Source organism: Pteropus alecto, unplaced genomic scaffold (assembly GCF_000325575.1).
Source record: "Pteropus alecto unplaced genomic scaffold, ASM32557v1 scaffold287, whole genome shotgun sequence".
Lineage (NCBI taxonomy): Eukaryota > Metazoa > Chordata > Mammalia > Chiroptera > Pteropodidae > Pteropus > Pteropus alecto.
In genome coordinates this window covers 1,036,399-1,047,294 of record NW_006439718.1, presented here as the reverse complement: position 1 = coordinate 1,047,294, position 10,896 = coordinate 1,036,399, and the positions used below count along the sequence as shown (strand labels likewise).

Sequence of the window (10,896 nt, the reverse complement as noted above, 5' to 3'; positions counted from 1 at the left end):
CTCTAGAGAGACAATATTACTCAAGAGCCAGCTGTCCATCCATTCCAAGCCCTTCCTCATCCTGGAGATGAGCCTTGCTTACCATCTTTATTAAATAGCAATGCACTCTCCTCTAAGCCACCAGAGACCTCTTGTGTATATTAGAAACATACAAGCCAACTGCTGATATTCCAGAAACTTCCTTTCTAGCGTCTCCCAGAGAGCTGTGGGGGACTGGCGCTCCCCTCCACATGGGAAGTCAGGCTGGGCAACATCAGACTGGCCTTCATTTTTGGAACCTGGGTCCTCGGCTCTGTCTTCAGCCTTTGAAACATCTTCTGCCTCCATGCCTTAGCAAAGCAGATCTGAATTCAGAACAAAAAACAAAAATGAAAAGTCCTGTCACAGCAGTTCCTGATGAAGCCGGTTGTGGAACAAGATACTGTACTCGCTCCGTCCAGTTCCAATTGAAGATGGTTCCTCTAAGAATCTGAAACTGACTAAAATAGGAAGGCTTTTTAAAAAAGAGATTCAGATTTATAGTAATGCATACATATTGACAATCCAACATGTGCTGGCCTTTTTACACAGACTCTCTTACAGAAGAAATGGATGTTTTGATTTTCTCTATATAGTAAGGAAAACAATTTGGCCAAAGGCATACAGCAGCCAGATGTCCAGGTGAAATATAAACCTTTAACACTAAAGCCTGTTTTCTTATTACTTGATGCTGCTCCCCCTTTAAGAGGCTGAGTAAATAGAAGAGACATATGTAAATGTCTTACCAATATTCGTAGAAGCATGTAATTCTATATCTTCAATTCTAATGTCCTTCTGCTCTACAAGTCAAAGCATATAGGCTCTGCATCCTCAGCATTATTTAGTTCACACTATTTTTAGAGGACTTTGTCCTCAAAATGACTTCATAAACCCCACGCTAACCTAAAAGTGCTTCTCTATTACTGCAAACAGGAGCTATCTGTGTACACCAAAGATCTCAGGTCAGTAGGTGTAAAGACAATAACTCATGCGATAAAAGTAGACAATTATTGATTCACCATATAGGTAATCTCAGGAAGGTACCTTTATCTGTGTCCTTGACTTTTCCATTGCCATACTTTTCAGGTGAGTCATGACTGACTCAGCATAGAAAAAAAGGTTTGCTTGTTGTTGTTGTTTAATTATCAAGAGTGGAAGAAGCTCCAAGTAGGAACCAGACTGTCCAGGCCCCCTGCAAGAAGCCGCCAACCAAACCACAATGTCACCATGTAAGATTTCATCCTAGAATCTGGCCAGCAACAAACCACCACCAACCCAGAGTAGCAACCAGATAAAAGAACACACAGAGTGGGTCTACCGGTGTTTTGCTCAGGGCATGAGCAGCTGAGGGCCTGCATCACACTTTGTTTTCAACCCAAACACACATCCCTTATAGGCTGGAGTGGGAATTAACTAAGGATCCTGTGGCCAGACTAACCACTCCTATTTGAAACTTCCTCACTCTCTATGTACAAAACTCCATGTGTCCCTGGATCTTCTTTTATCACACATGCTTATTACTCTCAGACTTCGTTTTCAGGGATCGTTTTCCCTTTACAAATGCCATGTAAGTTCAGTGGCAAAAATTGGGAAGGAATAAAATATCCAAAAGAATATCAAGCTTGCCCATACTCAGATTATCTATGAAAATATAGTTTAATAAAAACACACTAATAATATTGTTGAAGAAAACTTTTTATCTGTATTTTTGCTTTTGTTGGTTGGTTGGGCTGGAGGTTAGTGGGATTTTGCTTCCTTCTTAGGACTGCTCCTCAGGAACAGGTGGTGGGTGCCTCACATTCCTCTGTCCCAGCACAGTCTCTTCTCTGACCTCGGCCAGGCTCTTTTTTGGCTTTGTTAGTTTATTTGTTTATTCCTTGGACCCCTGTTCCCCACTCCCATTCTCTTCTTTCCCACCCTGCCCACCGCACCTGCTTGATAGTATGGGTCCTCATAAAACATGGTACAGGTGCAAGATTTCTGAATGCTTGCGTTTAAAGTTCCCCAAATGATCTTCTGTATCTTTCTTGCAGCTCACTTTTTCACTCAGCATTATGCTTTTAGACCTAACCATGTGACTCTATGTTTGTCAACTTCATTTCCTGTAACTTCTGCCCCGTGTTACAAAGTGGGAATCATGTGCCTATTTACTTGTTCGCTCTGCAGTGATAAAGCACAGATTGCCCATGACTTCCCATATTGCACTCGATCCTGTCCTGGACATTCCATGCAGGTCTTCTCATGGGCTGCACGTGATTAGCTCTGAGTATGAACACCAGAGCAGGAGTACTGAGTCAAAGGTATATATCTACTCAATGAACTACATACCAGTAGCCAATATGCCTCCAGAAAGCTGGCAGTAGACCATACTCTCCGAACAGAGCACTTGAAGGCTCTTCTATCATCTCATCCACACCCCTGCTTTCTAATGTTTGCCAATCTGACTGAGGTCAAGTGATCTCTCATTGTCATTTTAATTTGCATTCCTCTAACCTACTAATGAGTCTGAGCATCTCTATAAGCCTGTTAGACTTTTAGATGTCCTCTTCTACAAACTGACTATTCATAACCTCTGTTTATTTTTTCTTGTCTGTCTTTTCCTTATTGCTTTGTAAGTTTATTCTAAAAACTGATCTTTTGTTGGTTTTTAAAATCGCAAATATCTTCCCTCAATCTGTTCTGTTTTTCTTATAAATTAGTTCATACATTTATTTTTTGTCAAAAAACATAATGTGAATATTTTCCATGTTGTTAAAGATCTTCTGCGTCTTCATTTGTAATGGCTATGTGGTGGCTATAGAGCCATATCGTTTGTTAATTTAACTAATCCTCTACACTTCGGCATTGAAGTGGTTTCCAATTATTCATTACTATAAACAACACTGTAATGACAGGCTTGTGTCTAAGCCTTTCCATATATTCATGATTAAACAACAGATTGTAATACATTCCTAAATTCCTAAAAGGAAATAGCTGGACCTAAAGGCAGGCAAAATTTTCAGGTTCTTGACACACATTTATTTCCAAACAGCCTCTCCCAAAACACCATATCAATGTATAGTCCTCCTATTGAGAGTGTATGAGAGTTTACATTCCTTAGTTACCTTTTCTTTTCTTTTTTTTAACCTTGCTAATCTGTATATTTTACTGTAATATGAGGAGTTGAGTGTGTTTCTGTCTGCTGCCTAATCTCCTTTAGGACTCCCTGCAGTGGCTTTCTGGAGTCAAACTCTACCTGACTCCATGAGTTCCCTAGAGGAAATCTCAGCTACTTTCCATGGCTTTCATTGCCACTGAGAGCCACATATTGACTAAATGTTAGCCCTTTAAAAAAAAGCCTATTGTGCCCATATCAGGAGAAGGCACAGTGTAGATGCTCAATAAAATGCAACTGAATAAATGAATCTCTCTACCCAAATTTCTTTCTCTGTAGCCCAGACCCCTCTTCTGAACAAGTTTTTTTTCCTCACTCTAAAATTTCTACTTGAATTTCCTTCAGACTCTTAAAGTCACTATGTCCCAATCAAACCATTATTCTCATTACCCACAGAACCAGCTCCAAGTCAGGCATGGACATCTCAACTTACAGGATGGCTACTAGAGCCAAACTAAGTGTTGTCTCCATCATATAAAAATCATTTTGTGGCCAAATCTGTGATGTTACCAACTGATTCTTTCAATGAAATGTGTCTGAGGCCTTGCCAACACACACATTTTTAGGATAAGCAGGTGAAAAGACAAAGTCAACATCAGGTCAGAATGTGAAAATGTGGTCCTGGGGAGCACAGCTGGATATCAGGGAAATAATAGAAACAGCCTCAGATCTCTTCTGAAATTAAGAAAACTTGTTTACTGAAGTGAAACATTGAATCAAGTTCCCTTGAATAGACTGAGATTTTGGAGAAACAAGAATTTCCATGAAATCCCCTGGAGAAGTTATCTGACTCTAATGTCAAGCTGTGTTCTCCTCCTGTTTCTCTGCCCATCACCCTGGGCCTGCTTTAGTTTTATTTGTAAAAGGAAGAAAACAGGGAATAGCCTGTCAGAACTGTGTGAAGAACAAGAAGAAATCATTATAATCCACTTCATTGTCAAAAGTGCCCTCTGTAAGTGGCAGTACTTTCTTATCCAGAGCAAACAGGGTCAAGTCGGAGGTGAAGATCACTAGGGGTACAGGGTAGGGCTGGGATTAGGGTGAGACAAGTAAGACACTCACCTTCGGCACACATTTAAGTCGGGGAGGGTTCCAAAAATCTCAATAGCCAAGTTAAATAACATTTTAATGCAATATTTTTTTAAAATAAAAATTAACACCAAAAAATTGCACGATGAAGAAAATATCAAAATTTTAAATGCCACCTTCAGGCTTGGACTTCTGCAGATTCTACTCTAATACACAGTGTAGTTGCCACGAACACGGCCTCAGGAGCCAGGCTACTCCGGTTCAACTCTAATGAAATCAGACCATTTGACCAAGTGACAAAACTCATGCCTGTCTCAGTGTCCTCATTTGTAAATTGAACAATAACAGGACCCTCACAGGGTGCTGTGCAGATTGAGTGAATGCTCAACACATGTCATTGCTAGGATTGGGAGATCGGCATTTATTGGTTCCTCCTTGATGAGACATTTGCATATGCCACTTCACTTAATCTTCCTATCACCCAACAATATCAAAGCTAATGGCCTTCATCAGATGGTACCGAGATTTGGAGCAGAGAAACAACCTACGCAGCATCCTATTGCCAGTCAGCAGCTGAAGCAGAGTCCACTTCATTGTGTCAGCAGCTTTGGTTTTGCTGTCCCAGAGCATAACCTGCAATACACAACAGAGGCTGAGCTCGCCTGGGGCCCAGGGTGGAGAGAGGGGCTTCAGACCTGCTTGGCCAGGTAACATAGGCCGAGGGAAGGCTTACCACCCCAGAACGTTTTATTGGAGAGGGGGGTGGAAGAGAAGGTAGCCTTGGCAGAACCAAGAACTAGAGGCTGTGGTGAGGTCCTAAGGCCTCCAAAAGAACACAAAACCTTGCTCTTTGCCAGCAAGCTGTTTCCCAGTTTGGGCCAGGCTCGAGGCATATGACACACAGCCCAGGCAGACTAGAAGCCCCGCTTTTATGCTGCCTGCATGAGGGAGCGAGAGGCAACTGTGCAAGAACCTGCTCACTCATACAGCCTCCAGGCAGAGGGGAGCCACGAGACAAAGTCCAGTCCTCACTTGCATCATCAGAGCTCTGTTTCATAATGTTTCAGAAGCAGAGCACCCAGGGCATCCTGCTCAAAGCTGCCACTCTGGAGGGTGACATCTGGAGCCTGAAGAAATGGCTGTGTTGCTGAAATTGGGCTGCTGAGCCAACATTCCAATTGATTGTTTCATCCCTGACTTTCTACCGAGCTGGGACCTGGTGACAGATTTTCTATAATAAAAGTCAAGATGAAAGTCTCCTCCTCCTTTCTTGTCAGCATGTGTGGATTTTCCCTTTTCTGGATAGTATCTCTCAGGTGCAGATGCAGATCTGTTTGCCATCTACATCATGGGCAGTGGCCCCCAGGCGCCAGGTCTGGAGGAGCCTCTATACTAGATGATACAGAACAGAACAGCAACTTCCTCTGTTTCCCTTTCCATTCAAAAGCCAGTCCCTCATTGCATGTCAGCAGATCCAAACTCTGTTGCTCTTGTCTCAAATTAGTAGGTGCCAGGGATTAGGGGTAAAAGGCTGGCTACAAAAGAATGAAAGAGAACTTTTAGGGAATAAAAATGTTCTCTATCTTGACTGTGGTGGTTGTCACGCAACTGTCTACATTTGTCGAAAGGGCAAAATATTTTGCATATAAATTATAGCTCAAAAACCTGACATAAATTTTTTTTAAAAAGCATTCTGAGGTTGAAAGAGTACCAGTAGAAAAGTCAGAGGCAGATGTTTTAGTCTCGTCACCTGTCTCAACCTGGAGCATTCAGGAAAAAAAAAGGAAAAAAAAAGCATTCTTGTTCCAAAAACATGTGCAGGGTGGATTAGGCCTTTCTTCTCCACCATTTCCCATTAACAAGAGAGCTTGCAAGTTCAAAGCAAACTGAAAAGGAAGAGTAGGGGGACAAGACAGAAATTGTAGCAACATGGAAGTTTTGTTCACATCTCACTCCACAGCCCACTGTAGTTAATCAGAAGTACTGAGGGGACAACAGCATTCTCATTAGGGAACTATAGATTAAATCCACAGAGATACCAGGATTTTCCTAATAGAACGTCTTTAAAAACAAACAAAACTCAGTAAGTGCTGGCAAGGATACATCGCAGCCACAACCCTGCCCCTTGCTGGTAGAAATGCAAATGTTACAGCCACTCCAGAAGACAGTTGGGCAGTTTCTGAGAAAGTTAAACATATACCCAACAATTCTGCTTCTGGATATTTACTCTAGAGAAATGAAAACTTATGTTCCTACGAAAAACATATACATGAATGTTTATAGTAGGTCTATTCATAGCTGCCAAAACCTGGAAACAACTCAAATGTCCCTCATGGGGTAAATGGGATGCTTCTCTGTTAAAAGAACTACTAACTCACACAGTAACCTGGATGAACATCAATGGCCTCAGGACAAATGACTGGAGGCAGTCTCAAAGACACAACTGTGTTTTATTCTGTTTATATGATATTCTGGAAAAGGCAAGATTACAGGGACAGAAAATAAATTAGTAGGTGCCAGGGATTAGGGGTAAAAGGCTGGCTACAAAAGAATGAAAGAGAACTTTTAGGGAATAAAAATGTTCTCTATCTTGACTGTGGTGGTTGTCACGCAACTGTCTACATTTGTCGAAAGGGCAAAATATTTTGCATATAAATTATAGCTCAAAAACCTGACATAAATTTTTTTTAAAAAGCATTCTGAGGTTGAAAAAGTACCAGTAGAAAAGTCAGAGGCAGATGTTTTAGTCTCGTCACCTGTTTTTAAGGGGGATACAACTACACAGTGAATTGCAGTAATAACTCCACTAGCTGAAAGCTCATTTTATCGTGGCTCTGCATTCTTATCTCTGTATGATTTCACTTTATCTTCATAAGGACACTTCACAAGGGAGAAAACAATAGTAGTATTTTACAGGTGTTGAAAGCAAGGTTCAGAGAGGTTCAATAGCTTCCAAGGTAGCCACAATGGAGGTTCTATGTGTCTGACTCCAAAATTCACATGCTCCTTCTTAACTATAACCCCTGCTTCCTATGAATTTCACAGGTTGGGGACAAAATCAAAGCTCTTACAAACGTAAACTACACACAGATAGGGACTCACTTGGTGACCCTCCTGTTTCCATCTCTGTGCTGGTCAAGTGTGAGGACTGCTCCCCAATTTCCAGTTTACTTTTCCATCCAGTTAAGAAAATAATTCTTATAAATAACCGTTCTGTCAAATTGGCTGAACTAATAGACAAGTTGGGTCAATTATAAAAAGTAAAAGGATACCCAAAATAATTGAAAGCAGAAGATTAACAGATTATTTACAATAGCAAAAAGGTGGAAACAATTCAGATCGTTTCATCAACAAATAAATGAATAAACAAAACATGATCTGGTCACACAGATCATGTTTATTCAGCCTTAAAAAGAAAGGGAATCCTGACACATGCTACAACACAGATAAACCTTAAGGACACTATGCTAAGTGAAATAAGCCAGTTAGAAAAGGACAAATACTGTATTATTGCACTTAAATGTGTTACCTAAAGTAGTCAAATTCATCTAGGCAGAAGTCGAATGGTGATTACAAGGAGCTGGAGGGAGGGAAGAATAAGGAATTAATGTTTAATGGGGACAGATTTCCAGTTTTGCCTCTCCAGTTTTGTAGATGGATGGTGGTGATGGTTACACGGCAATATAAATGCACATAATGCCACTGAACTGCACACTTAAAAGTGGGTAAAATGGTAAATTTTGTTATGTATATTTTACCACAAATAAATAGATGATAGATAGTAGATAGATAGATAGATAGATAGATAGATAGATAGATAGATAGATAGATAGAAGATAGATAAATGTTAAAAGAAGAGGGTATAATTCCTCCAGTTTGATGACTATAATAAAATAATAACAATAATAGTATCTATCGAATTTGTACTCCACACTGGGCCCTGTGCCGAGTGCTTCACATACATAACTTATTTAATTATCCTTGAGGCTCCTGGCATGGGGCTACAGGGACTGTTCTGAACTCCCTTAGAGATGAGGAAACAGAGTTATCATTGAGTTTCAGCAGCATCCCCAGCATAACACACCTGGTGTCTTCAAAGAGGGGACAGGAATTCTCCTCTGACCCAAGACTTTGGTCAATGTTTGCTACACACACAGTTGTGTTGGAAGGACAAGGATGAATCAATTATGGAGGTTCTGTGTCCACACCTGGGTTAACTCTGGAAAGAGAGGGCAGACATAGGATATAAGGGAAGAGGCAAATGAGAGCAATGAAATCAGAGGAAATAGGAGATACAAGTGGCTTGGACAACATAGGCCCAGAAAGCTCGGACACGTAGCTCTAGGGCAAGGACCAAGGCTTGGCCAGAAATCTCCTTGGTGCTGCCCCTCCAGTCATTCAGCGTCCCCACCTCCTACATCCACCAGGGGCTAAGGGTGCCTGCAGGCAAAGAACAACCGAGCCCAGGTCTCTACATCCTGTTTCAAACAGCTCAAGAGAGAGAGAGACAGCTCAGGTTGTTTCCAGAAGTTTAGGGATTCCCCTGAGGACTGAGATGGGGACTACAATTGTCAGGAACCAGGCAGGTTGAGCAACATCTTTCGTGGCCCTCAACACTTCCTTTTTCTGATTCCAGTTCATGCACTCCTGGCCAGCACACACCTCTGTGGTTTTTGCAAAAGCAACAGAATATAGGAACTCAAAATATCCTGCGGAAGAGGCCCAGTTTTGTATCTCAGTATGTGTACTGACTTCCACATTGCCAAAAATGTCCAGGGAACAGTTCCTCTGGGCAGACCCTAGAAGCTTAGCTGCAACTGACCTATCACTTCAACACAAAGACATGGACTGGTGACAGCACAGATAACAAAAAGCCCAGCCCCCATAACCTGGAGCCTTTCCAATGTGGGAGCTAATCCATGGCTCAGTCTCCACTGGAATGTAAGGAAATGATGCTTAAGTCAGAATGGCCATAACTGAATGAGCGTCTACTAACAGAGTCATCTATGTTCTCTAATCTTAGAAAACTTGTAAGGTAGGCATTATTATTCTCATTATACAGATGGGAAAGCAAGACTCCGAGAAATTGAGATTCAGAGAAAATAGTTTATCTGGAATCGAACAGTTAATATGCATCAGAATCAAGCTCAAATCCAGACTTTTCTGACCCTACAGCCCCCTACCCTCAAATAAACCCCATATAATAGCTCGAAACTCTTACAGCCAGCAGCAGTGCAGGGGGCCCTGGCTGGACTTGCAAAATTGTTGCTGACTCCTGGCCATAGGAGGTTTAGAGGCAGGCCTGCTATCTGGCCCCAGTTCACACTACAAACAAGGAGGCATAGGACAGGCCCCTGTGGTCTCGCCATTCCCTCAGGGAAGAGCTGATCCTTGGGTGCCACCAGGCCAAGGGTTTGCTAAGCCCGGGCACAAGGTAAACAGCAGCTGGCTAGTCACTCCCTGGGCTGACACTAGCTGCACATCCAGTGTTAGTCACCCTCCAGGGTAAGTTACCAGAGCTATAGCTTTACTTGGCTTTCTTTGAGTGGTGAGTCTTTTTATTTATTAAATGTGTAAGCAGCAGAATTGCCCCTGATTCACACCCTGGACTTGAAAGCTCACAGTCAGGGGAGCAGGGGGACCAACAAGGAAGCAGAAGTGGGGTAGGTGTTGAGTAGAGATGTGCCTGGCTGTGAGGCACAGAGGAAGCTCGTGGCCCAGCCTGGGAAGGGGTGTGGTGGTCTCAGTATGTGTACTGACTTCCACATTGCCAAAAATGTGGGATGGCTTCTCAATAAATATGGTGCCCATAATGGGCACTGAAGGAAGAGAAGGAGATGCTCTTAAAGTCAAGAGGAGAGAGACTGTAGGCAACGTGGGTGTTCAGGGATGTGGGTGGAGTTCAAAGACAAGAAAGCACTAGAAGGACGGTATACTTAGTGAAAGGACCATGGATGACAGTACCAGACATGACCCTGTTTCATGCAGTGGTCCTGGGAGTCACTGCGGGGCTCTCAACAGGAAGTGACATGGATGGTGAACAGTGGCCCCCTACTAGATATTGGGCATTCCCAGAGGTTCCAACCCGTGCCCCGGGTGCTTATAGCCTGCAGGGAGAGGGGCAGGAAAAGGGTTGCTGCAATACAGTGCCTGCCAGAGCAAGAATCCAGCACTAAGGGGACAAAGGGAAGGAGTTGATTATTGGGGGTGAGATGGGGGTGGTGGTGAGAGTGAGAATGGTAAGAGGGGCTTCACAGAAGCAGGGTTTTTGGAGAGGGAGCCTGCGGAGAGGATATGAAATAAGCCCCTGAACAGATTAGAGAGAAGTGTTCCCAGTAGAAGGATACGCAAGAGGTAAGAGAGGTGAGGTGGGTACGCATGTGGCTTTGAGCCACTGTGAGGGATGTGAGTGCCAGTAGGGTGGAGAGCCTGGGCAGAGGCTAGGTCACAAAGTTCTCCAGATGTTGAGCCACTTGCATCCCATTCTTCGCCCTTCCATCCCAGGAGGATTAAAACTATCAGGAACTTTGCATCATCCTTTATACTTCTCAGGCTATTTGTTAAGGTGCAAGAAATAAAAAGATTTTCAGCATTGCTTAGTTGACACAATCATCCTGGTTAGCTTATTAAATTTCACTATGATTTAGTCAGAAAATGTGCACAAAAATCATAAAACTTTCAAATGCATCTGGAAC

At 42.6% G+C, this 10,896-nt stretch overlaps 1 protein-coding gene across 1 annotated transcript in view; it reads right to left on the bottom strand.

Moving 5' to 3' along the window:
- WDFY4 (WDFY family member 4) overlaps positions 1–334 on the bottom strand; it is a 265,837-nt gene extending 265,503 nt beyond the window's left edge. The window contains exon 1 of the mRNA XM_025050333.1: positions 149–334. Within this exon, the coding sequence (XP_024906101.1) occupies positions 149–327 (179 nt within the window). The 5' untranslated portion in view covers positions 328–334. The remainder of the gene's footprint in view (positions 1–148) is intronic.
- Between the last annotated feature and the right edge of the window lie 10,562 nt (positions 335–10,896).